Here is a 26,875-nt window from a genome sequence, read left to right on the forward strand (position 1 = left end):
AGGAAGATGGAGAGGTGAGGGTGAGCTGGGAAGGGGCTGGGACGGGTGGGTTTGTGTGTTGATGTGAGTGGCAGCTTGCTTGGGAATGCCTGGGTGTCCCTGTTGTGGCTGCATCTCCTCCCACGGAGATGCAAGTTCATGGCCAGCAGCGCCAGGATCACATTCCTCCCCTCTGCCTGGGGATGGTTGGGGTCCAGCGTGTTGGAGCCTGTCCGGCACATGGGATGGATTCTTATGGCCACCTTATGGCCTTATGGTTGGCAACCTCCTCTGCTTGCAGCTGGGCTGAGCCCTACCCTGCTTGTTTCACTGGTGGATCCAAACCCGGAGCCCATTGGGTGATGGTGGGGTGACACAGGGGTGACCACCACATTCCACACCGGATGGGACATTCCTGACCATTCCCCGTGCAGGGGGTGCGTGGGGCATTGAGGTGCATGGAGAGGACTGTCCCCCCTTAATCTCCTCAGGGTCTGGACTAAGGATTGGGGTTCAGACACCAGGACCCTGTGTCCCAAACCCTATTTGGAGTGTCAAGGATGTTTGGGGTGGGCATCAAAGGGCCAGATGCCACCATAGTCTCTTAACCCCCCACGGCGGGGGGCGCCTGACACAGACACCCCCACCTCTTCACTGTGAAGGGATTCCTGTGTGTTGTGGTCAGCGCTGTCACCCCATCGCCCCAGTTCTTGGCAACACTTTCCCTTGCTCCATTGCTTCACCCCCACCCCGTAGGGAGGGGTTCCCCCACTCTCGGTGCACCACAACCCCCACTCTGGTGGGGTCCTCCCTTTCCTTCCCCATCATCCCTTATAGGTCCCGTCCCCCCCCTTGCTCCCTCCCATTATGGGGACGGTACCAACCGCCCGTCCCCCCCACTCCCGCCCCGTCGGGGCCCTGCCCTGCCCGGCCCGGCCCCCGGTGAGTCACGCTCCAGCCGTGCGGCTCCCGGGGCGGCGGGCGGGCGCCGAGGGAAGCAGGAAGCGGCGGGGTTAGGCTCGGCTCGGCTCGGCTCCGCGCCCTGCACCGCTCTGCCCATGGACGAGCGCAGCCCCCGCTGGACGGCGCGGCCCGCGGGTGAGTGCTGACCCCCCCCCCCCCATCACCGGTACCCCCATCCCGGGAGAGGAGGAGAAGGGGGGGGGGGGGCAGCGGGGGTCGCCCCCCGGTTGCGGGGGCTGCGGTGGTGGGGCTGTGCTTGGGGGGTGCGATGGGGCTGATGGGCTGCCCGCAGGCTCCAGCTCAGCGCCTTTGCTTCTGTTGCTGGTTGGGAGGGTTTTATATGGGGGGCAGAGGTCACCCCCCCGGGGCTTGGGGACTCCGTGGTGGAGGGATGGAGGTGACCCTGGAGGTGAGGGCCCCCATGGTGTAGTGGATGGAGGTCGTGCTGGGTTTGGGAGACCCCATGGTGTGGGGATGGAGGTCACCCTGGAATTGGGGTGTCCTGTTGTGTGTGGGGCAGAGATCACCCTGGGCACGGAGCTGGGGGGGGGAGGCTATGGTGTAAGGGACAAGGTCACCCTGGGCCTGGGGATCTCATTGTCTGGGGGACTGAGGTCACCCTGAAGTTGGGGCTCCCCTTGGCTTAGGGGGCTGAGGTCACCCCGGGCTTGAGCAACGCTGTTGTTTAGGAGATGGAGGTCACCCTGAGCTTGGGGGACCCTGCAGTGTGTGCTATGGGGGTAGCCTTTGGTTTGGGGGACCCATTGTGGGAAGGGTGAAGGTCGCCCTGGGGTTGGGGGACACGGTTGTGTGGGGATAGAGGTCACCTTAGGATGGGGTTCCTCATTGTGTGGTGGTTGTGGGGCCCCACGGTGTGAGGATGGTGGTTCCTCTGGAGCTGGGATCCAGCAGTGGGAGATGAGACCCACTGGGTACTGCAGACTTAGGGTCTGGTGTTGAGCTGCTTGATCCCTGTGTTCCACACTGCCACCAGCACCCTCTGGGTTGTGATATGGAGGGGAGCCCATCCCATGGGCTGGCAGGGCACTGGGGCACGGGGGGCTCAGCAGTGCCCTTGGCATGGTACACATCCCAAGCCAAGCCCCGCCGGGCTGTGCCTCAGTTTACCCACACACCGCTCCCCCTGAGCAGGCAGCTTTTGTATTAACCCATGCTCCTGGATACCCAGAAGGGTCCGTGTTGCTCCCCAAGCCCAGAGATGCATCCCCCTGGCACCGCATCAGGGTGATGCCGCAGCCTCGGCGTCTCTCCCGGCCCATCGTCTGCCGCCGTGTTTATTGCTGTGCCCCATCCCGGCTCTTCCACCCCTGCCTGCACTGCCTGCCTTGCCCTTCGCCCTGGGGCCTGCTGGTTCACCTTGTCCAACGCACTACTTTGCATGGTGGAGCCTTTGGCAGCGCCCTGCTGCTGTCCCCAAACCCTTGGGGACAACCCATCGCCAGCCCTTGGAGCAGCGAGGGCGAGTGCCCTGCTCTCTTCCTCCTCCTCCAACCACTGATCCAGGGCGAAGGGGCGCAGGGGTGGGTGCCGGGGTGCCACGTGCGTGCCCGTTGGGATCCACGGAGGGAGTTAATGGAGGGAAAAGGCAGCGGGAAGCCCATGTCTCTTCCTGCGAGCGCGCGCGTGCGCACCGGGGCGAGCCCGTGTGGTTTGCGGGTGTGCGAGCGTGCGCCGGGCTGCGTGTGCGCTTGGCACCGGTGAGGAGGTGCTGGGTGTGACGGCGGCACCGGGGTGTGTGCGTGTGTGTATGGGGGGGGCCCCATCCGCCTGTGTTGCACAACCCAAGCGGGCGCTGACCATGCTCATCCCCCTTGCAGGGTGCACATGCGTGTGCACGTCCCCGTGGGCCCTGTGCACGTGTGTGCGTGCACGAGCGTGCATGCCCGGGGCATGTGTGCAGGGGGGAGCCGGGTGCGAGCGCACGCGTGTGTGTGTCTGTGTGTTGGCTGCAGGGCAAGGGAGCATTACAGTGGAGACAGTGGCTTTGGAAGGGGGCCAGGCTGCCGGGGGGGGGGGTGTGTGGGGGGGGTGTTGCTGTGGGGCGCAGGGTGGTTGATGGCTTCCTGACAGAGCAGGGCTGCAGGTTGGGGGCAGCTGGAGGGAAGGGGGAAGCGTTAGGTTTAATCTGCGCTCTGCTGTTCCTTCCTCTGGCTCCCCTCTGGGGTGCTGCCCCTCACCCTGGCGTCTGGTCGCAGCCAGGAGGTTGGGAAGGTGATGCTCTATTGGGGTGCAAGGTGCTGGTGCTCCCACCCCACTCTATAGGGTACGGTGCCATAGGTCACACCTCCGTCCCCAAGCCCTGGCACTGATGCCAGTCCTGGGTGCAAGGTTTGTGGTCACAGTGTGGGCAGGGGAAAACAGCCATTGCCTGCCCTTCCCTTCACATCCTTGTGGGAATACCCATCCTAGACCCCCATACACCAGCATTACTCAAGCGCATCATGATGGGGTGCCCCGGGGGGGTCCTATCCTTAGCTCCCATCCAGGAAGGGGCCGCCGGGACAGTGTTTGGCGCTGCGCAGCCACCCGGGCAGGCTGCCAGTGGGATTGCCCTTGAAATAGCCCTTGCCGTGCCTCGTGCTTTGGCTGCTGGGCCCCGGGGCCGCCCCATGTGTGTGTGTCTCCGTGTCCCCCATGGTGTCCCCATGTCCCCCCAGCCCGGTGCCGCTGGCGGTTACCGCGCTGTGCAGGAGGAAGCGCGCCCCAGCCCTGTGATAACAGCAACCGCCTTATCACAGGGCCTTCTGCAGGGGAGGGCAGGCAGCACGGCCCCCATCGCCCTTATCTGCATTAGCCGTTGGGCTCACAGCCCCCCCCCAGAACCCGGGGTCGGCCCCTGGAGGGGGGGGGGGGGCAGCCGCTTGGCAGCCTGCCCCCTCTGTGCTTTTTGAAGTTTGAAATCCATTTAAGTCAAGAGGAGGGAAAGTTATTGCCTCCAAAGCCCCTTGTGCTGAGCAGTAAATCCTCTTTGCTGTGCCGGCGCTGCCTCTTAGTGCCTGCAGGGCCAACGGGTGACTCCTGGGGTGGTGGGGCCAGGCTGCATGGATGTGTGTGTGCCCCCCATCCCAGCATCCTCCTGCGGGTGCTTTTGTGGCTGGGAGAGATTGGAGACCCCCCCAAAAGCATGGGGTCAGGGTCCCTTTGAAGCCCCCCCCCATCCGCACTGAGCTGAAAGCATCGTTGCTTGCTTACCACTTGTTTGCTGCTTGCTCACCACTGATGTGGCCCAGAAGAAGGGGTTCTCCTCATCGCATCGATACCCCAGTGTCCCAAATGGTGCGTGCACAGCACACGACCCCCCTTCTGCAGCGAGGTTTGAGGCTGCTGGAGCAGGACCTTAACACCGGCACACCGGCGTTTCTGTTTGATTTCCCTTCTCCAGAGCCAGCAATCCTTAAATATTAATGCCTGCCTCTAATTGCTGTGTCAGAGGGAGTGGGTCAGCACGGGAGCGGGCGCTAGTTCTGTTGTCCCTGGACTGTTTGTGCACGCACATGTGTGTGTTTGTACTCCGTCGGGATTCGCTCATCGCACCGCGATGCCGCCGGGGATGGGGCGTCCTTGAACCCCTCACCCTGTCCCACGTTCCATCCCGGGGTCCCCCTCCTGCGCTGCGTTGAGGGTTAATGTCAAGCGCGTGTGTTTCTGGAGGCGCAGCGGCGTCAGATGCTTGCGTGCTCGCTTCCTGTAATAACGCGACCGCCGGCGCGCTTGTCACCTGCTCTCTGTTGTGCTGCCAAGCTGCAGACATGCCGCTTCTTGCTGCGGGCCCTGGCGTGCTCCCCGCTGCCGCCGCCGCTCCTCCTGCTCGCCGCGGGCGCTCGCACGGTGCCAGCGCGGCGTTAGCAGGTGTTTCGGGCAGGGAGCGATGCTGCCTGTTGCTGCATGTTGAATCCATCCCCTCTGTGCCTCCCCCTGGGGTGTAGCGGTGATGCCAGGGCTTGGCGCTGCCCTAGGACACGCAGCCGGGGTGCTGCGTCCTCCCCCGTGCGGGGTTTGGGGTGCACAGCCAGCGCAGTGCGGTGCCTGTGGTTGTCCCATGGTTGTGGGTGCGCTGTTGGCGAGCCATGCACTGTGTGCCGTGCGTGGAGTGATGAATGCTCCATCCCTGCCGGTGTTCAAGGCCAGGTTGGACAGAGCCTTGGCTGACATGGTTTAGGGCGAAGCGTCCTTACCCATGGCAGGGGGTTGGATCTGGGTGATGCGAAGGTCTTTTCCAACCCAAACCATGCTGTGATTCTATGGGCTGTGCAAGCTGCTCGTCACTGCTGCCTGTGCTGTGCGGCTCCTTTGGATGCACATGGCATTTCCTGCTGTTCTATGCAGCCCTCTCGGATGCATATGGTGTTTCCCACTGTGCCATGCAGCCCTCTTGTAGGCACATGGTGTTTCCCTCTCTGCCATCCAACCCCCTTGGATGCACAGCCTGTTCCCAGGTTTTCCAGCGCTGTTAGGGGGGTTTTCCACATCGAGGGTTATCTCTGCTCACCCTCTTGGCTCCTGCAGACATTGCTCCCTGCCTGCTCCCGCCCTGGCTGTGCAATCTCCTTCCTCCTGCGCTGCTCGGCACAGCCATCTCCATTAACCCAGTGTTGCGGTGGCATTTAGTGGGGTCCTGCTCCCGTTAACCCTGGCTACAGGAATCCTGCACCACTGTAACCTGGCAGGGAGGCTCTTTGGAAGGGGCTAACACGGGTCTGCTCCCAAAGGACAGCCAGGGCCTCTTCCTATCAGGCTGTAGCATGGTAGATGCGGGGTGCAGGGAGGGCTGAATCGCACCCGAATATCCCTCCTGGACAAGGCAGGATGGGTTTTCCTCCTTCCCACCCGCATCCTGCCCCTTCCAGCCCTGGCTCCCGGCACTGGCTTTGTTTCCGCCGTATAACAAGATGATGGGTTAGGGTCAAGCTGCGGGTTCATAACTTGTTGGAAGCCTTTGCCGAACAATAAAGGTGTCTGGCTTTATATCTGCTCGTATTTTATCCGCTCCACGGCCTTTCCCCAGCGCCGGCCGGGATTTATGGTGGGGGATATTTGAACGTGTCGAGGCGAGCTGGGGAAGACGAGGCCGACCCCCCCCCTCCCCACGCCTTTGCATTCAGTGCCTGTGCACTGAAATATTTACCTTCCAGCTCCTCTGACAGTTCAAGCCGTCTCGTGAAGCAAAGGTTATTGAACTGCGAATGTTATGACATTACATTTTTGTGTCTGCACTTTCTGGATGCGTGATGCAGCCTGAATGATAACTGATCTCGGGGTTAAGGGTGGGGGTTTTGTCTTCTTTCTCTTCCTTTCCCTCCCTCCTGCTCACCGCGCAGGCTGCCGGCTCTGCTGGGGCTTGATAACGCTCCCTTTTATTGCCCTGCCTTTGCATTCCTGCTGCCGGCCTCCCTGCAGTCAGTGTGGGTGCTGGGGAGGTGGGAGAGGGGTATTCCCAGCATGGAATCTGGCCGTAGTGGTGTGTGCCTCAGTTTCCCTAACCCTGGGCTCACCTGTGGTGGCACCCAGGCCAGCAGTCCCTCTTGAAGGATGCTGATTCCGACCTGCATCCCAGTGTGGATGGAAACGTGGCATCCCATATCCCACCAGGGCCGTGCTGCAGGGCAGGAGGTGATGTGTGGTGCTCACTGATGCCGGTCTGTGTCCTGGTGCTGATCCTGCAGCCCCATTGTCAGGGTTTTAGGGATCTGGTCGAGCTCCAGGCAGGGGTGATGCTCTCTGGTACCCTGGTTGTCTTAGCTCTGAGCTCTTAGCAGCCATCCCCACTTGAGACAGAGCATCCTCCGTGGCCGAGTAGCCTATGGGACACGAGCGGGTGACAAGTGACAGAGGGGTCTGGCTTGTCCCATACACACTAGAGGGCAGCAGCAAACTGGAGCCTCGGAGCTGCATTTGGTACTTTGAGGGGTCTCACCCCCAAATCTGCCCCGGCGCATTGGGTTTGCAGCAGGGGCTGTGCAATGGAGCATCATAGTGAGAACCCTCAAACCAGCCCGACCCATGGTGTCACATCGGAAGCCCGTTAATTAAGTCATTCCATAGCTTTGGCCGCTGGTGAATTGCATCTGCCCCCGCTTCTCCTGCGGGCTCCCCGCTCCATCTCTAGAGTCAACATCTCATCTCTGGAGATTTCCATCGGCTCGGGGCCGTCCGAGCATCCTGAGCATCCCGGGTCGGGGCCGGCTGCCAGCGCTAACAGAAACCAGCTGTGCGGGCAGGGGGGCCGCAGGGAAAAGAGGGGGGGAAAAAAGAGGTCAGGGCCCGGGAAATTAAATGTTCATAAATGTAGGCCCGAGCGCTTAAAAAGTAGGGCAGTGCCATTAAATCTCATTAAAGTTTAATACCTATCAGTGCCACTTCAGGCAGCCCTTGGACATTGCTTTAATTTGATGGGTGTTAAGGGAGAATTATCAAATAATTGTGCTGGCTGGGGACTTGCTTTTATCATGTTACATGGAAAGCTCTCCCGGCTTTGTGCCGCACATCAAAACAGCGGTGGATAGGTATTGTTCTGGGGAGGTGATGGGGGGGAATGCTGCAGGGGGGTCCCCGCCATCTCCATCACCCTCAGCGTGGCAGGAGGGATGAGAGACACCGGATCAGGTTGTTACAGGGATTAGCTGCTCCAGTGATCTGGGTTTTCTGCCTAAATTTAACCCATCTGCCCTTTGATGGCCCAAGACGGCGGCGCAGGGGTGGCATGGGGACAGCGAGCATCCTGCCTGTATCCCTGGTGGGTCCTGCCTGCATCCCTATGGGTCCTGCCTGCTTCCCTGTAGATCTCATTGATGCCCCCAGGTCCCAGCAGGGTTGTGCCACCCCTGGAGCAGCCAGGATGCCAGCACAGAGCTGCAGGCAATGCTAATGAATACCAATTTTTGGAGGGCTGTAGGGAATTACTAGTGGGAGTTGCCAAACGCGCCGGGGATCACCGGCTCCGTGCGGAGGCGCGCACATGGGCCCATGCATCTTTTATAGGGTGCACCCAGGGTTATTTTTATTCCTTTCTATTTCCCTCCCTCCTCCCCTCGCTGTGGAAGCGCTGGTTGATAAAGAATTAGTGCCAGGTCGTTAGTCCTGGGGTTTATGAGATAAACCCGGGCGCAAGGTGCTGTCGTGTAAACGCCAGGGCCAGGGGAGCGCAGGGGACGGGGAGAGCGGAGCTGCTGCCATGAATTATTCAGCAGCGCCTGATTTCGCATTATTCTCACTGATACTTTTACAACCTGTCAGTAAATAAAAAGATTCTACATTATTTATAGAAATGGACCCGAATTGGTTAGGAGAATTTACTGTTGCTATTATTAGGGGCTGCTCAGCACCACGTTAATGAGAGATGGGTGATGGCAGACGCTGCTTCCCGTGGGCTCGGTATCCCTGCGCCCTCCCTGGCTGCCACCTCGCTCCCCATGGGTGGCTGTGTCTTTTGGCTGGGGTCCCTTCATGAACATGGAGGGGTGAGGATCCCGCTGGCTTTGCGCTGCTTGGAAGAGGGATACCTCCTTCCCGGGAACATCTTCGTCCCTGGGATACCTCCCTGTGGATGACACCTTCGCAGGGACATCTCCTTCATGGGGATGACATCCTCCCAGGGATCTCTTCTTCCCGGGAGCATCTCCTTCCCAAAGATATCTGCTTGCTGGGACATCTTCCTGGAGGCATCTCCTTCCCAGGGCAACATCTTCCCAGGGACATAATCCTGGGTGTCAGCTCTGGGACACACATCTCTGCCAGAGGGGGATGCTTTCCATAGTGCATTTAGTCTTTCCCCACCCAGCAGTGATGCATCCCCTCCATGTACCCACTTGGTTCCTGATCCCAGCACAGCAGTGGATCAGAGGGAGCTAGCTCTGCTTCCAGCCTGTCCTCCATCCTCCCACCGTTTGCCTGTCACCCGAGCAGGAGCCATCCCACCTACATGCCCGCCAGCCCCCCGGATCCCATCTGGGCTTCCCGCATCCCTGATGTGACAGCTCCGGGGAGGTGGAAGAGCATCACACGGGGTTGGCTGCGTGTAAACCAAGGCACGGTGGCGATGTGCCGCATGGACCGAGGGATGGAGAAACCAAGAGGAAACCCAGGAGCGTAATGGTTTGTCTGCGGTGTCCTAAGGTGGCTGCTCCCAAGCTGCCGGTGACAGGTTTATTGGCAGGCAGGCCGGGCTGGAAGGATTGTCGGCTATTTACAGTGCTGGGGCCGTGACTTTGCGAGCAGACAGTTAACATAAATTCACATGATGGATCAGTTATCACTTCATTGAACTTGTGGCGGATCCATTGAAGGCTGTGCAGTAACATACTGTTTCCTGGCTCTGCGCAGCGCTGGGATACATTAAATACACTTTATTTATAGCTTACCATTGCTGCACTGTGGGCAGGAGAATGCAGCTTTTGCAACTATCATCTAATTTTATGATGAGCATTAAAGCAAGGCCTATAATTTGCACCTTTTTATTCATTAGACACTGGTGCAGCCATAAGTCAAGAATGCCCAGGGATTTAGATGCAGATCCAGAAGATAAACTATTGACAAGCCAGATGTATTTTTACATTAGTGTGCCTTTACAATAGTTTATGTTGAGAGTGGAATATAAATTGCATTATTAAATACAAACCACTCTTGTAACCGCTGCTCTGCCTGTTTCTGTGTAGGCAGGGCGGGATTCAGAGCCGCAGAGCAAGGAGGCTTTGCCTAATGGCTCGAGGCTGGGGGTCGGGGATTGCTATTTTGACTGTGTTTGAGCCCTGGATGTGCCAACGCAGTGGGGATTGTCCTGAAGCTGGTCCATGGACAAGGTGGTGGCCCTATGGGATGTCCCCATTTGGAGCAGAGTCATCCCAGCCACGTGCCCCCTTTGGAGACCTATGCTCGGCCGCTGCCACCCGGCCATCAGCGAGTTAAATCCTTTTGTTTCCGAGGCAATACAGTTTATATTATGAGCATGAATAAAAGATGGTTGTGCTAGGGGTAGCTGTCAGGATCTTCGCCGCCTATAAAGGCTTCTACTGTAGCTTGACAGTAAAAGACTGTGTTTGGGGACTGATGCGGTTTCTCAAAGGAGCTAAATAAATAAGGGACGCTTATTTTTACACCAGTAAAGGCTGCTGGAAATTTAAAGCATTGTTTATCTCGCTGAAATCACGGTGTTTATTGTTATCTCATGTAGGGGCAATTTGCATGTTCGCTAATAATTAACCGAACCCGGAGCTTCTCCCTCCTGTACGTGCCGTGGCCCCACTGGTACCTGCGGGGAGGAAACGCTTGCAAATCAAATGCAAATATTGACCATGCCTGGGCTGGGCTCTGCGATGGCCCCGTGCTCCCCAGCACGCTGTCCCATGGCTGCTTTGGGGGCAGGATGAGGGCTGGGTGCTTGTATGCTCACGAGAGGCATGATGGGAGCTGTCCCCATGGCCACCCTGTCTCCATTGCCACCCCATCCTTATTTCTACCCCGTCCCCATTGCCACCCCATCCTTACTTCTACACTGTCTCCATTGCCACTCCATCTCCATGGCCACCCTCTACCCATTACCATCCCATCCTTATTTCCTGATAGTATGGCAATAAGGATGGGGTGGCCCCATGGTCACCCTATCACTATTTTCACCCCATTCCTATGGCCACCCTATTCCCATTGCCATCCTGTCCCTGTTGCCACCCTATCCTTACTTCCATCCTGGCCCTATTGCCACCCCATCTTTATTTCCACCCTGTCCCCATGGCCATCTTGTCCCCATTGCCACCCCATCATTATTTCCACCGCATCCCCATGGCCACCCCATTCACATTGCCATCCTGCCTCTATTGCCACCCCATTCCCATTGCCATCTTGTTCCTATTGCCACCCCATCCTTATTACCACCCCATTCCTATTGCCATCCTGTCCCTATTGCCACCCCATCCCCTTTTCCACCCCATCCCCATGGCCACCCCTTTGTGCCCGTTGCTAACAGGCATCCCGTCCCGGTTGTGGGTCCCTGCGCCACCAGCTGCCGCCGCTCTGTGTCACACCATCATGTCGCTATCGGAGTGTAACGGGGGAGAGCAGTCGGTGCCTTTGTTTCTTGTGCTCTCCGCACAGCTGTCACTTCCAGTGATCAGTAGAAAAATCATCACCCCACCGGATCATACATATGGAACGGTGTCTGTGCGGAATATTTATTGTAACATGTGTTGGGGCCGCGCCGGTCACAAGCCCCGGGCTTGGCTCGCACCGTGTCAGCCCCGCAAGGATGCTCTGGTCCCCTGGGCTCTGCCTTTTGGGATGGTGTCACGTCCCCAACAGCGGTGTCCCCATCCTGGCTGGACGCAGGGCTAATTGCGCTTGGTGGCCTCGGGCTGTGCAGCATCCCTGGGGACTGGGAAAGCCTTCCCTTTCCTATCCTGTCCTCAATGGTGTTCCCAAAGGATGTCCCCCTTGGTGGGGTCACCCATGGGGTGGCCTTTGGGGTCTCCAAGGGGCAGGAGGTGGAGGCGCTCAGATGGCCTCGGCCTCATCAGTGTCTCTGGGAGCTCTCTCCCGTCTCCGGAGCTGTCAGCGCGGCACCTTTCATGTGTGATGGGTAAACAGCGTGGCGCGCCTGCCGGGAAAGGCTGTTGGATCCCTGCTGGTGCTAAAGCGGCGTCTGGCAGGGATGGGGAACGTGCCGTCGCCTGCGCGAGGCACGGCGGACGTGACGCCCCGCTGGGGCTCCTTGTGGCATTCCCGATGGATCAGAGAGACCTAGCCACCCTGGTGCCCGGCACGGGGTGAAGCCATACCTATGGCGTCCATGGTGATGCCCTGCAGGCATGGGTAGCGGTGTGGCATCCCCAGCACAGCCGCCTCCATCACCTCCTGTCACCAAAACCTGGTACCCGTGTCCCCATCCCATCCCCTGGGCGACGCAGAGCTCCTGTATCCCTTCACTGTGTGTTTTCCCTTGCTGGGGTGGACAGATGCCATGCGGGGAGCACAGGGTCACCGTGTCCCCCCCCAGCACATGGCTGGGGGAAGGTGTTGCCAGCGCCTTTTGGCACCCGCCGCCACACGAGCGCGCTCCTCTGACAGCTTTATCAAGCCTCCAGACTTCCCAATTCCATTGTTCCTGACATCTGTTTCGGTAAGTGATTAATTGCAATTAGTGAACGGTTTGAAAGCCTGTGGAAGAATATTCAGCAGAAAACTCGTCAAGATTAATGAGTGGTGGCAGTTGTCAGAAGGGCTGCTGCCTCGGCGGGATGCGGTGGCGGTGGGGAGGTGCAGGAGGCTGGGTGAGCGGGGTACCCCCCTTGCCATGCCTGTGAGCCCCCCCCCAACACCGTGTTCCCCCCTGCTAGAGAGTAACACAGGCTGATTTTTCATCCGAATGCATGAATTATCCACTAATGCGCTATTAATAAAGCGCTGTGGAGTTTCACCGAGATTAGGTCCTAAATCATGCAGAATGAATTCTAATCAGTCCGAAAGACACCGGTGATAGCCATTCCCAGAGACCTGCAGGAAGCCAGCCTGGATCCAACCGGGATCTACAGCCGGAGAGGCAGCTCCAGCACCTTTCCTCCTGTGTTATGCTATGTGCATGTGGCAGCGGAGCCAGGCTGCCTTTGTGCAGTGCTCCATAGGCTGGGAATTGGGTGCAGGCAGTTATCCCAGATCCCAGCAGCACCCAGGGATGGCAGCAGGCTCAAGTGGCTGCGGTGCCCAGAATGCCGGGAAGGACTAGGGAGCCTCTCCATCCCTGAATCCCCAAAGGAGCCCCATCCTTTTTGGGTGCCACTCCTGCAGTGAGTTTTCCAGGTCTTTGCAACGCACCACTGCTCTCATCCAGGTTTTGTCCCCAGCTCGGAGTTAGGGACTCAGGGACTTGCAGTGGTGCTGAGCCTGGGATAGGGAGGGATGGACGCACACGGGTGGCCCTGGGGGGAGGAAGGGTGCGACATCTGCTCCTGCAAACTGTTTGCCATGTTGAGGTCAGGGCAGCTCGACAGCTCCCGGTCCTGCGAGCAGATGGCTCCGGCACGCTCCCGGCCAGGCTCCGCCATTCCGCACCCATGAAATTCCTCATTAACAGGCTGTGACCGCAGGGAGAAGCATCCTTCACCCCCCCCCCCCCCCCCGCCCTGCTTGCGAGCAAGCACAGGCTGCGTGCCTATCCCTAAGGGCATCAGGGGAGCGGGATGCACCCCTTATGCTTTGCTATCCAAGTAGGGGGGGGTCAATGCCTGGGTGCAGGGCCACATGCTGGTGGCAAAGGGAGTCCCCATCCCCGCCTGTCCCCATCCATCCCTTTGATTTATTGCTCTTTTGGTGGAGGGGCTGGCGGAGGGCAGGGGTCAGCAGGGGCTGGCAGGGGTCAGGAGGTCCCGCCGGCGGCTGCCCTTTGTTGGTGTCCCTCACAATGACCCGGCGCAGGCTGTTTGCTCGGTGCAGTGGGTAATTACCGTGCCCGGGGAAGGAGGTGGTGGTGTGGGGGGGTCAGGGGCGATGGAACCGGTGTGACCCACCGCCGTCAAGGCCCTGCGTGGCAGCGGCTTGTCCTTCCCCTGTCACCATCTGCTCGGAGGCGGCGGCGCTCAGACGGACGGGCAGATGGTGGTGGGTTTGAAGAGGTAGAGTGTGTACTTTGTTCTGGAGAGCGTCGAGAGAAGGGGGAAAAACAGGAGAGAAAGGCAGGGAGAGAAGAGGGGAAGGGAGGGGATGTCCTCTGGTACACACCCCCCCCCCCCCGTGCATCCCCCCCCCACCTGCAGCCGTGGTGCTGCTTTGTAGTGGAGAGCTGAGATTGTCGCAGTGCAAAGGATGGGGATGTGGATACTGGAATGTGGAGCATGTCGGGGAGGTTGGATGGGTGCTGGTAGCTGCGCCTGTGGGGTCACTGGATGCTCTGAGCATCTCCTGTGCCACCATTCCTGGGGGATGTGGTGCCAGGGGTGCCTTTATCCCCGCAGCATCGCTCCTAGTGTCATAGAATCACAGAATCACAGACTGGTTTGGGTTGGAAAAGACCTTAAAATCATATAGTTCCAAGTCCCCTGTCATGGGCAGGAACGCTTCACCCTACACCATGTTGCCTGTGGCTCTGTCCAACCTGGCCTTGAACAGTGCCAGGGATGGAGCATTTACCACTTCCTTTGGACAACCCATTCCAGCACCTCACCACCCTCACAGTAAAGAACTTCCTTATATCTAACCTGAACTTCCCCTGTTTAAGTCTGAACCCATCTCCCCTTGTCCTGTCACTACAGCCCCTAATGAAGAGTCCCTCCCCAGCATCCCTATAGCCCCCTTTCAGGTACTGGAAGCTGCTATGAGGTCTCCACGCAGCCTTCTCTTCTCCAGGCTGAACAGCCCCAACTTCCTCAGCCTGTCTTCATACGGGAGGTGCTCCAGTCCCCTGATCATCCTCGTGGCCTCTGGCCTTGCCCAACAGCTCCGTGTCCTTCTCCTGTTGAGGACACCAGCACTGCACCCAGCGAGGTCTGACCCCGGCGTGCCTGCCGGCGCTGCACGTACCTGCCTGCGAGCGGTGCCAGCTGGGATGGAGCTGATGCAAGCGGCGTTCCTGGGCAAGCCCGGCCGCTTCCCAACCGGCTGGAGCAGCCGGACCAGGGAGCGGGGTACAGAGACGCAGGCGTGGGGTCCCTGCAGCGGTGCTGCGGACGCGGGCAGGACGCCGCGGCGCTCAGCGTCACCCCAAGGCGCTGTGGACCCGCCGGACCCGCTTGGGGAGCGCTGGCGTGGGTTGTTGGCTTTGGCTCCGGTGCAAGAGGTGTGTCTGGCCACCCCCGCCGCCCCGCAGACGCCTTTTCCAGCGGCGCCTGCCCTCCGTGTCCCGGCATCGCCTCTCTCCGCTCAGCGGATCTCCATTGACGCCCATGCAACGGTGCCTTGCCGGCGCCCGCGGATAGGGCAGGGTGTGCCGGTAGCGTGCCCCAAGCACCCAGGTCAGCCACAGGCTGTGCCGGCGTCATGCCGGTACCACACAGGTTGCAAAAGGGTGTTTGATGCAAGCAGGTTGCATGGGACGATGCTGCGGAACTGGGATGTGACTGCCATGTTTTAGGGGCTTGCCAAGGGGGGGTTCTCAAGTGAGTGTGTTTGGGTACCCCCAGCAGCATTGTAGGGTGGTTTGGCTTGGAAGGGACCTTAAAGCTCATCCAGTTCTGACCTCTGCCACGGGCAGGGACCCCTTCCACTGGAGCAGCTTGCTCCAAGCCCCTGTGTCCAACCTGGCCTTGAGCACTGCCAGGGATGGGGCAGCCACAGCTTCTCTGGGCACCCTGTGCCAGCGCCTCAGCACCCTCACAGGGAAGAGCTTCTGCCTTAGATCCAACCTGAACTTCCCCTGTTGAAGTTTGAACCCATCACCCCTTGTCCTGTCGCTATGAAGAGTCCCCCTCCAGCATCCTTGTAGCCCCCTTTAGACTCTGAGGTCTCCATGTAGCTTCTCTTCTCCAGCCCCAAGTTTCTCACCCTGTCTTCACATGGGACCCGCGGCCGTTGCCATCCCGGCTTTGCCGTCTCCTAATTACCACCCGCGCCAGGCCTGGCCCCGCGTTCCACTTCATTACATGATTGCAATCGTGCCGCTCCTCCCTGGCTGGATAATTAGGTGTGTTTTCTCCCGCGTGCAGACAGACACTTAATACAGCTTTAATCACGGGCTCCTCCAGCTCCCACCCATTGCCCTGCGCCCGCTGTTGCTGCTACCTACAGACCCCGGGGCTGGAGTAATTACAGGATGCAGATGCCCCATGCAACATACCCAATGCAAATGCATGGCGCAAACACCCCGCACCAATGCCTGGTGCTCATCCACGATGCCCACGGAGCAAACACCAATCCAGGCTGGGACCTGTCTTGTGGATGGGGTGTTTGTGGTGCTGGCAAGCGCCGGTGCCCAGCTCACCAAGCGCGGTGGCTCCTCGCAGGTGTAAGCACAGACTCTGCGTCGCTCGAGCTTCTGTGCGGCGAGGCGCGTGCCAGCACACTGCTGTGCCTTGCGAAGGTAGCAGCCATCTGCACTGTGATAAAAAGCCCTGAGGATGATAAATAGACAAGTAGCACTTTTATTGGATTGCCGTTTCGAAGCAGCCACTTTGGGTTTGGCACCGCGCTAACGACAGACTCGCCACACGCTGCACCCAGCCGCCCCGGCCGGGGGAAAGGGGCTGCCCGGTGGCGATGCCAGCATCTTGGATGCATCCCATAGCGCACCCGGATGCCTCTTTTCCCCCCCCTGTTATTTAAGGGTGACATCTCTATGTGACCCAGAGCAAGCGATTTGGGGCGCAGCGGATGGGAGGTGATGGGGACAAGGGGGGCTGAGTGGGACGGGCCAGCTGGCACGGCACGGGGCTGGTGCACGGTGGTGCCACAGCTGCCGCGCTGGCCTCGCCGTCACCTGCGCCAAGCAGCTTGTTTGTCAATAATGGAGCAGAGAAAATTGCAGCCCAAATGCCTCTCGGCTCTGCTTTGTGTTGCCTTAATGCATCCACCCCGGAGGTGCCGGCTCGAAGGCAGCACAAAGGCTGCCGGAAGGGAGGAAAGGACTGTGGCGGGGGGGCTTGGTGAGGCTCCACAGGGGCTTTGCTCTCCCCCCTGCCCCTGGAGAGACCCCATGGTTGGCACCGTTGTGATCCTGCATCTTGGCCATGCCTGGTGCTTAGGACGCCATTCCAGTGGGATCGTCCCAGAGGGATGGAGGTGATGCTCGTTTTGAGGGTGGCACAATAAGGATGGTGATGCCCCGTGCTCACTGGTTTGGGCTGGGGGGCGTTGGAGTGGCTCTTGTGGGTGAGCACTGGGGTGGTTGTGAACATCAGTGTCCCTCTCTGTGTCCCCCCATGGCAGCAGTTTGTGTCCAGCACAGGGGTGGTACTGGATGGGGCAGGTTGGGGACATTGATTCAGGGGTGTTCTAGGATGGGGCAGGTTGGGGACACCAGTTCAAGGGTGCTGCAGGATGGAGCAGGTTGAGGACAATGTTTCAGAGGTGCTATGGTATGGAGCAGGTTGGGGACATGAGTTAAAGGGTGCTGTGGGATGGAGCAGGTTGGGGACATCAATTTGGGGCTGCTGTGGGATGAAGCAGGTTGGGGACATCAGTTTGGGGGTGCTGTGGGATGAAGCAGGTTGGGGACATCAGTTTGGGGGTGCTGTGGGATGAAGCAGGTTGGGGACATCAGTTTGGGGGTGCTGTGGGATGGAGCAGGTTGGGGACATCAATTTGGGGGTGCTGTGGGATGGAGCAGGTTGGGGACAATGTTTCAGATGTGCTACGGTATGCAGCAGGTTGGGGACATCGGTGTGGGGGTGCTGTGGGATGGAGCAGGTTGGGGACATCAGTTTGGGGGTGCTGTGGGATGAAGCAGGTTGGGGACATCAGTTTGGGGGTGCTGTGGGATGGAGCAGGTTGGGGACATCGGTGTGGGGGTGCTGTGGGATGGAGCAGGTTGGGGACATCAGTTCGGGGGTGCTGTGGGATGGAGCAGGTTGGGGACATCAATTTGGGGGTGCTGTGGGATGGAGCAGGTTGGGGACATCAATTTGGGGGTGCTGTGGGATGGAGCAGGTTGGGGCACCATTTCAGGGGTGCTGTGGGATGGAGCAGGTCGGGTACATCAGTGTGGGGATGCTGTAGGATGGGGCAGGCCGGTGACACCTTTTCAAGGATCATCCCCACGGCAGGCGTTGACAAGGGGGTGCTGTTCGTCACTGCGGTCGCTCCGGGTACCGGGGGTCTGTCCCCATACCCTGCCACCCCCCCACCTGCGGGGCAGGGGCCGTGCACAGCTGCCTGCCCGGGCGCGCATCCCAGGAATTCGGGAGCGGAGGGGCCCCCGCTGCCCTCTGACCCGCCGGGATGATACAAGCCCTCTTCTGTTTCTCCTCACCCGCCGGCGGGGTCAGCACCACGGCTGGCGCTGGCTCCCTCGCCGCGATAAAGCAGCTCGTCTGTCACGACACAATGGATCCGTCAGGCTGCTGGCACGGATGTCACGCCGTGGAGGAGGGTGCGCACAGAGCCCTGCGGCTGGGAGGGTGCTGGGGTCACCCTGGTGTGGCCGTGCTGCGGCTTATGGGGTGCACACAAGCGTTGTGATGTTTGCAGGGTCTCAGCAGTGGGGTAGGGAGGGATGGGGATAGAACCCAGATGTCCCGGATGATATCTCTGTGTGATATCCCATACCCACGCTGGAGCCAGACCCTGCTCTGCTGCAGGGAGATACGGACCCATGTTGTGGCTCCCTGCTGCCTGCGCTCCTCTTCACCATCCAAAAACACAGCATGAGGTGCCCCGCACCCTTCCCAAGGGAATCGCTCACGTCCTTCCTCCCCTTTCCCACTTTCCTCCTGACTTCAGGGTCTTTATAACCCAGTTCTACACCAACCATTGCAATAATTCCTGCCCACACATGGGGAGCTTGATGCCTTGGGTGCCGATGGGTGCAGGCAGGGATGCTGCATCCATGCCCCCTTGCACCAACACCACCTGGGATGGGTGCAAGCCCCCCCGGTCTCTGCATCCCTGACACAGCGTCTCCAATTAGAAGCAGCGGTGCTGCAAACTGGCGGCGAGGCACTTGAACTGTCACTGTGCAGCCTTAATTAGCAGCGCAGGGGCAGGGGTCAGCAGCAACTCAGCAGTCTTGACAAGGCTGCTATCAAGTGCAAGGAGGGAGGAGGAGGGAAGGGAGGGGAAAGCAAAAGCTCCCCGAACTCAGGACCAGCCCTGGGCTATGGGGAGGGGGAGGATGAGTGCACTGGAGACACGCAGGCACAGTTAAAAGGGAATAAAATGGTCGCTATCTCCTGCCGGCAGCGCGTCACCGGTGCCGTGCATCCCGCTGCTGGAGCATGCAGATGGTGCCGGGCTCCATCAGCAGCCTGAGCACCGGGATAGGGGAAGGGGGGCCACGGGACCCCCGTGGTGCTGGAGATGAAGAGCTGGTCGTCTTTGCTGCAGAGCCTCAGTAAGTGATGGGGACCCCCCCATGGGGTCCCCACCGCTCACCCCCTCCCCGGTCCCACCGTGCGGGGTGGGTGGCATGGCCGGGGCGAGGGTCCTGTGCCCCTCCATCCCCATGTGCCGCCCCATCTCCATCCCCAGCATCCCCCTCCTCGGGGTCAGTGCCCGGCCATGGCCAGGCTTAACCTCTGCCCTCTGCTTGCTGACCTCCAGCCCTGTTAAAAAGGGTTTAAATGCAAAGTTATTTGATAGCTAATCCGGGCCCAGGGCCCGGGGGCAGCCATGGGCTGTGGCGCTGGGAATGGCCAGGAGCCGGGACCCTCCGGCGTCACCGCCGGCACAAACGTGGTCTCGCCGGGGTGGAGGTCAGGCAAACGCAGTGATTAAAGTCCGGTGGGTGAAAAGAGCTTAGACAAATCCCAAGTCCCTCGGATGCCAGATGAGGCTGTTGGAAGCTTGCCCAGGAGATGCCATGGGGAGGGGAGGGATGCTGGATGCTGGAGCCCCGGGAGCATTGGGGGGCATTGGGCAGGGGGCTGCAGTGATGCTACAGGGGCCAGGTTAGCATAGGGGTGGCCTTCCTGCTCTACATCTCTTTGCTGCTTGATCAGGAGCAACCAGCATCAGGGAACTCTTCTTAAGCCACTTCTCATCCTAAATGCCAGTTTTGGGGTGCCAAGGGGAGGCACACTTGGGTGTCCTCACAGCCAAGCAGTCTCATTCCCCAGGCTGCTTGCTTGGGAGCAGAAAGGCTTGATTCTTCCCCCTTCCAGGCTGATTTTGTCCCTTCCAGGCATCACGCTGCAGAGATGCTCGCTTGCCCCTGAGGCCATGCCACATAGCAGGTTATGATCCCTCAGCTCACCCTGTCCCCTCGCCTTGACTGAAGGATGCACCCAGTGTCCTGGCTCGTGTGTATGGAGATGCTGAGGGGTGCTGGGGTACAGCATCACTCCAGTGCCAGCAGGATGGGGACCAAACATGGAGCCAGACCCTGCCGTCCCTGTTGCTGGGATGCCTACATGGATTCTGTCCCCTTGGACCTTGCCTGTCCTCCTTGGTAACAAGTCCCCAGATGACCATCCAGGCAAGCTGAACCCCAGCCTGGGGACAGGGAGGAGAGGCAGAGGTGTGGGTCATAGATGCTGTGGCTGCAAGTAGCTGCCCAGGCCCCCAGGCACATTAGCCCCTTTTAACAGGGGAGGATGGATGGGCTGCAGGACCTGCTGCCTTCCCTGCCTTGCTCTCCCTTGCCAGCCTCTGCCACATGTGTGCGCACTCCATTGTCATGCACGTGCCATTGTGCAAGCTCCATCATTGTGCTCACGCAGTCTTCATGTCTTCATGCATCCTCCATCAACTTGCTTGCTCCATCTTGGTACGAGCTCCATCGCTGTGCGCACTCCATCACCTCACACACTCCATCTTCATGTGAGCTCTATCTCTGGAGGCATTTCATTGTCATGCATGCTCCATCACTGTGCACGCTGGCTTCATGTGTGCTGCATCTTGCACAGTTCATCATCACACACTCCGTTATCACACATGTTCCATCACTGTGCGCTCTGTCTTCATATGTGCTCTGTTTTACATGCTTCATCATACATCCTCCATCGTATGTGCACTCCATCATGCACTCTCCTTTATCACACCCACTTGTGGCCACTGAGGACAACCCCAAATTAGGGGGTGGCAGGGTGGACCCTGCACAGGGACCCATCCCCGTGGCCACTGCATCCAGCACATCCCGGCCAGCAAGGGTTAACACCGGAGGGGAAGGATGCCTGCAAGCCCTCGTGCCAGTCCAGAAATGAATGTTGCCTTTAATATACCATCCTTCAATCCTTATCTCTCCTAATTTATTGGACATAACTGGTTTGCGCTGATGGATTCGTGGCTTAGACCTTGGCTTCTAAATTTCAGCATTAATAATCTGCCCCTTCATTCTGCTCTCCAGATGTCTTTCATTTATCTGCTTATTCAGGAGGGGTGCAACCCCATGTCCTCGGTGCCAGTGCTAATGTGGCCCGGTGACAATAAATTTGGACTTGCAATAACATGGCCACATGAACGAATTGACCTCTTGGTGACTATCACTCCCAGCCTCCCCCTTCGTTAGGTGCCAGTGGGAATGAACCAGCCCCTAATATCAGATGCTGGTGTCACCCCCTTCCTCCCCACCTCCTTTTTGCTCTCTTTTCCTCCTTTTTCCAAAGGGAAAACCTGTCGGAAAGCGTGGATGAGGGGATTGCTTAATCTTTAATCAGCTTTGGAGTGCAGGGTGAGAGCAGCCATCCCCATCCCCAGGGAGAGCTCGGGTCCTAATAACAACCCCATAAGCCCCCTGCCCAGGGACCCCTTGGCAAGGTGGGAATGCGGCAGGGATACAGGGATGCACCGCGGCATCGCCGGGGCAGGTTGCACACCTGAGAGCGTGTGTAGGAATGTGTTTGCTTAATTAATTGGCGTCGGGAGCGCGCCGGGGGTGTAAATCTAACGTGGGCCTTGGCAGCCTGCAGTGCTGCGCACGCAAGACTAGACTTTAAATAAGGGTGCAATTATTGTTTGAATAATTGACGAACAACGGGCGCGCATCGGCGCTCAGCCTAATGGGCTTTGATCACTCGCCAGGGCCCTCCGGCGCGCCGGCATCCCACCAGAGAAGGATGCTCAGGGTCCAGCGAAGGGCATGGGTTGGGTCAGTGGTGGATACTGGGGTGCTGTGGTGGATATTGGGGTGTCATTCGCTGCCCGTCTGACCCCAAGGCGCCGTGGAGGCCTCATCTGCGGCGCCGCAGGGTCGAGCGGGGAAGGGGAATGGACCCTGCACGTAGCAATTGATTTAAATCATTTTAGAGAGGACCTATGGAAAATAAAAAGCCTTTAATCACATTTGTATCCATTTCCAGCCTCGGTAAATCAATTTGGATTGAGCTGGGTGCCACGGTTACAGCTGATTAGCGCGCAGCGGATGGGGTCAAATTAATGCTAGCTGGGTTCACTTAATGGGGTCACTGTCGCTGGCTTCTTGGTAGCATCCCTCCTTGGGGCAGCATTAGGGGGGTGACTGTTTCAGGTCTGTCCATACCATGAAGTGTTTTTCCAGCGAGGAAGCACCAGGAACTGGGTTCCTGGGTACCCAGTGGTGGTACCCAGGGATGCTGGCGGTGGTACCCAGGGATGCTGGCAGTGGTACCTAGGGATGCTGGCAGTAATATCCAGGGATGCTGGGTGTCATCCAGCAAGGAAGAACCAGTTTGGGCATGCTGCTGTGTACCTCAGTTTCCCTTTTTGCCAGCCATGACCATTGCAGAAGGGATGGTGAGCAACATTTGGGCTGTCCCACCTTCGTTGTCCTGATCCCATGCTGGTCCTTGCTGGCATCACTCACATGTCCTCCCTGCAGTGGAGCTGTAAACAAGTCCGTGCGCCCCAGTGCTGGTTAATTTGTTTTCAGTACATTCCAATCAATTAAGCATGGTCCCGGCAAGGGAAAAGTGCCCTGGTAATTGGTGAAAATAAATCACTCATCACAGCCCCGGCAGAGCCGCGGTGGCGGCTGGGAGCCGGGGCTATGGCACTGTGGGGATGAGGACACTGGGAACAGACCCCACTTTGCTTGGTGGGCATTCATGTGCTTGTGAGCTCCTGCCTTGCATCCTTAGCATCTCCCTCCTTGCACTCAATACCTGCCTGCACCCTGGGCAGGGTGATGCCTCCCATAGTGGGGAGCATCCCCTTGCATCCCTCCACTCGGGCACCTCCGCCTATCCCAGCCCTGCCCAAGCCCGGGCTGTAATTACCGCACGCGGTGCTTTGATTGCTCCATTCCAATTAATTAAACCCGGCGGTGACCCAAATTATGATCCCTTGTCTTGTCGAGCACCGTATTTTTAACCTTAACTGGCTGGGTTGTGTTTAGATTTCCAATCCGGGCAGAAATGTCACCCGGGGAGAGTGACTGGCGTTGAACCCAGCCTTCCCGTGACGAACCCCGTAATTAGAAACCCTCGTGTCCCCGAGACGGGTCTTTAAAGCTGTCAGAAGCCAAGATCCAGCCATTTGATACAAGACTATCATTAGCTGCGCCCAGCCTATTAGCTGCAGGTAAATAACAGGCTGTACCGGAGCTGGAGAACAGGCGGGTTGGGGAATTGGTTGGTTCTTAATTAGGAGAAGCGGCGCAAGGGATGCTTTCACCTCTAATTGCCTTCGTTACAAGCCTGGGTATGTGTCCCCTTGCCCGTATCTCCTTTCCCACTGTGGTGATGGCTCCTGTTGCCCTGTCTTCCCACCGCGGTGCCCATCCCACGCGCTGTTCTGGCATTGCAATGGGACAGGCACTGTGCGGTGTGGGAAGACGGGGCCGTTAAGCCATTTCTCAGGGATGGATAGGGATTGATAGTCTTTGGTCCAAGCGGAGGATAAAATTGGGCTAGCTGTGGCTTTCCGAGGGCTTGTCTGGGTGACATATTCGGTTGGTTTGAAAGTCTGGATGGAAAATCAATCACTGGGGCCGTTTCCGTCCCCCCTTTCATGCTGTGTTTTAATTTGCCAGGCTCCGGGGTCCGTACATTGAGGATCCATCTATATTTGTGTCAAGCGCCGGCGTCTTTGTCTCCTTAGAGCAGCATCATCCTTCCCACCCTGGCACACTGCGCCCTAGGCACGGTGTTGTGGTGGAGGTGGGCACTGGAGGGGTCTCCATCCCTTGGAGCTGCCCTCCTTCCCTAGGGAAAGTGTGAAGCGGGTGCCTTGTACGGGGAAACTGAGGCACAGCACGGTGCAGTCTGCTCTGAGCTCTGCTTTTCCCACTGTCTGCACGGGGATCCCATTCTGTTCTGTCCCCCATGGCAGTGGGAAGACCCCCATATCCACGGTGTGGGGCCAGCCAGCACCGTGGTGGGGACAGGAAAGACGTGGCAGTGCCGTGGCCCTCTCCGGCCTGCCCCCGCCTGATCCCTCTCCTGCAGACGCTCTCCCTGACACCGGCTGACAAGAGCCATTTCCAAGATGGATTGATTCAATTTAGCACCGATTTTTTGCCGGGGCCGGTGACGTACGGCTCCCCAGCCGGCGCTGGGCAGCACGTGACTCCCCAGCGCCCGCCGTCATTAGAGCAGCTCAGCACCGGCTGCTGCAGCCCTAATCAGCTCCACACATGCTGCTGGCGTGGGAGGGGTCCGCATCCTGCCCTGGCACGGCTCCACCAGCCTGCACACCCCCAGCACCCTGGCAGGATTCAGGCCTGGAGGTGATGGGGTGGCAGTGGTACCCAGTGGTGGTACCCAGGGATGCTGGCAGTGATACCCAGGGATGCTGGCGGTGGTACTCGGGGATGCTGGCAGTAATACCCAGGGATGCTGGCAGTAATACCCAGGGATGCTGGTGGTGGTACCCAGGGATGCTGACATTGGTACCCAGCGGTGCTGGAGCTGCTGGCAAAGCTGCACAAGAGGGGGTTTTGTTTTGTTCCTTCACTTTCTGGGTTTTTCTCCAGGCTTGATGAGTATGTCTGGTTCTCTCTCGCTGTCTGTCTTCGCCTCTCTCCTTCCTTTCGAGGCAAATGGCTGACTGATTGCTTTTCATCTCCCGCTCTGAGGAGCTGTAAGAGCTACTTTATACAAACATCAATTACAGGCACGTAATAAATTAAGGCTCCCTTACACCGAACCCATTAGAGTCCACTCTCATATCAAAGCGCTCCCATCACACACGGATTGGGGTGGAGTGGGGGGGAGGAGGGAGAGGGAGGAAAATGTCTTATTAGCTGGCAGATTGTTAGCAGAACACTGATTTAATTGTATCCCCGCGCCCGAGCGCGGGAGGAGGAAGGAGGGGAGCAGAGGGGGGGCACCCGGGGCCTGCCAAAACAGAAATGCCCGGGGATTGTTCCCTTCCCCGAGGTGCTGGGGGGCAGCCTGCCTCCCGGGCTTGTCCCTGTGCCAGCACTGGCTGCCAGCGCTTCTCCTGGTAACGGCCAAGGGGGCCATGTTTTGGAGATGCCCCCCATCCTGCCTGGAATGGTGCCGAGCGGCAAAGCTCAGTGTTGGGTGTGCGCCCTCCGCCTGCCCTCAGCCACCTTTGGGTACCACCTCCAGACCCTTGGGTGATGCTGGGGCCTTGTGACAAGTCCTGCCATGGCACAGCGAGCTTTGGAGCTGGGATCCCCGCAGTGCTTCCCTGCGTTTGGAGGGTGGCATTGGGATGTGAAGGCAGAAAGCGAGGTTGGAGGAGATCGCGGGCAGCCTGGGAGGCAGGGAGCAAACTTCCCTACAGGACAAAGGCGCCTGCATCCGCCAGCAGCTCCCGCTGCCTCTGCTTGCGAATAAATAGCCTCCAGGCTGTCAGTCTGGCACTACCCCCGGGGCTGGAGGCTCTCGTTGAGGAACAGAGCCCAGGAACAGCAGGCATGGCTGGAGCGCTGCCCGACGGGGCTTTGCAGGCGCTGGCACGCCGCGCTTCGCCCCGGCACGGCTTCCTCCCAAACCAGCAGCACCCGCCGCGGCCCATGGCCTCGCCGGGGCAGGCAGGGAGCCGGGGTGGGTGCTGCGAGGGGTGGTGGGCATCGTCATGGATGTGCGTGCACCCGCGTCTTGTGTGGTTGGTGCGTGGCCATCAGTGTGCTGATGGTGATGCGTGTGTGCATCGCGCTGTGCGGAGGGGATGTGTGGTGTATCTGCGTGTGTGCACATGTGTGCATCCCGCTCTGCAGGTGTGTATCATGTTTTCGGGTGCGTGTGTGTGCACACATGTGTGCATCCCACTGTGCAGAGGGGAAGTATTGCGTATCTGCATATATGTGTGTACACACGTGTGCATCATGCTGTGCAGAGGGTGTGTATCATGCACTTGGGTGCATGTGTGTGCACACATGTGCATCCCACTGTGCAGAGGGTATCATGTGCTCAAGTGCATGTGTGTGCACATGTGTATGCATCCTGCTGTGCAGAAGGTATATGTTGTGTTCTTGGGTGCATGTGTTTGCAAACACATGTGCTCGAGTGCATGTGTGTGCGCACGCATGAACATCCCACTGTGTAGAGGGTATCGTGTGCTCAAGTGCATGTGTGTGCATACACATGCATCCTGCTGTGCAGAGCGTATCATGTGTTCAAGTGCATGTGTGTGCACACATGTGTATGCCCCTGTGCAGAAGGGATATCTCGTGCACAGCTGTGTGCGTGCTCACATACGCACCCTGCTCTGCAGAACATGCGCTGTGCACCCACATGTATGAGCACACACGCGTGCATCCCTCTTTGCAGAGGCTGTATGTTGCACACACATGTCCACACACACATGCATCCCACTCTGCAGAGACCATGTGCATCTCATCCCAGGTGAGCATGCGTGCGCACACATGTGTGCCATTGCCTTCCCCCTTTGCTGCGCCCCACTGTACGGGGTGGGGGTCCCTCACCCCCCCTCTGAGGGCAGGTTTTATCTCCCCTCGGCTCCCGCAGCCGCCGTTCCCCCGCTGCCCTCCCGAGCCTGACATTTACATATTAATATTTTCCAAGGGAGGCAATGCGTTGCGGTGCAAGTGTCTGCATTGTGGTTGCACATAATGTAAAGTGAGATAAAGCGCTCCGGCTCCGCTATGAATAACTGCAAATGAAAACCCATGTGGCCATAAAAGCCTTCACATTTGCCCTGTCAGCATGTGGTACATCGGCTAAACAACTGATTTAGCTTTTCTTTTTTTTTCCCAAGGTTTATCGCCACTTACAGAGGACATGCTCTTTGTGTACTGCCTGTCGCTTTCTGCTCAGCTTCCTTGTCACTTCCCCTTGGCGTCCTCCCAGCCGGGCCCCGAAACGATGCTCTGCTCCTCTAAACCGCCCTGACAGCCCCTATTAGCTTCTGGCCGAGTACAGCTTGGCGCTGCTGGGGCTATTTATCTCGCCAGCACAGAGGGCTGTTATCTATCACCCTCGCTCCTTACGGCCCTGCT

General features: G+C 58.8%; 1 protein-coding gene across 4 annotated transcripts in view; it reads left to right on the plus strand.

Annotated features, from left to right (window-relative positions):
• The window catches only part of GSE1 (Gse1 coiled-coil protein), a 98,784-nt gene that overhangs the window by 35,501 nt on the left and 36,408 nt on the right, over positions 1–26,875 (plus strand). The window contains exon 1 of one of the 4 annotated variants that reach the window (XM_065661493.1): positions 951–1,077. The exons of the other annotated variants lie outside the window; for them this stretch is intronic. Within the exon in view, the coding sequence (XP_065517565.1) occupies positions 1,038–1,077 (40 nt within the window). The 5' untranslated portion in view covers positions 951–1,037. Of the gene's footprint in view, positions 1–950; positions 1,078–26,875 lie in introns of those variants that run through there. 4 annotated transcript variants of the gene reach the window in all.

The sequence above is a fragment of the Lathamus discolor genome, chromosome Z, assembly GCF_037157495.1.
Source record: "Lathamus discolor isolate bLatDis1 chromosome Z, bLatDis1.hap1, whole genome shotgun sequence".
NCBI lineage: Eukaryota > Metazoa > Chordata > Aves > Psittaciformes > Psittacidae > Lathamus > Lathamus discolor.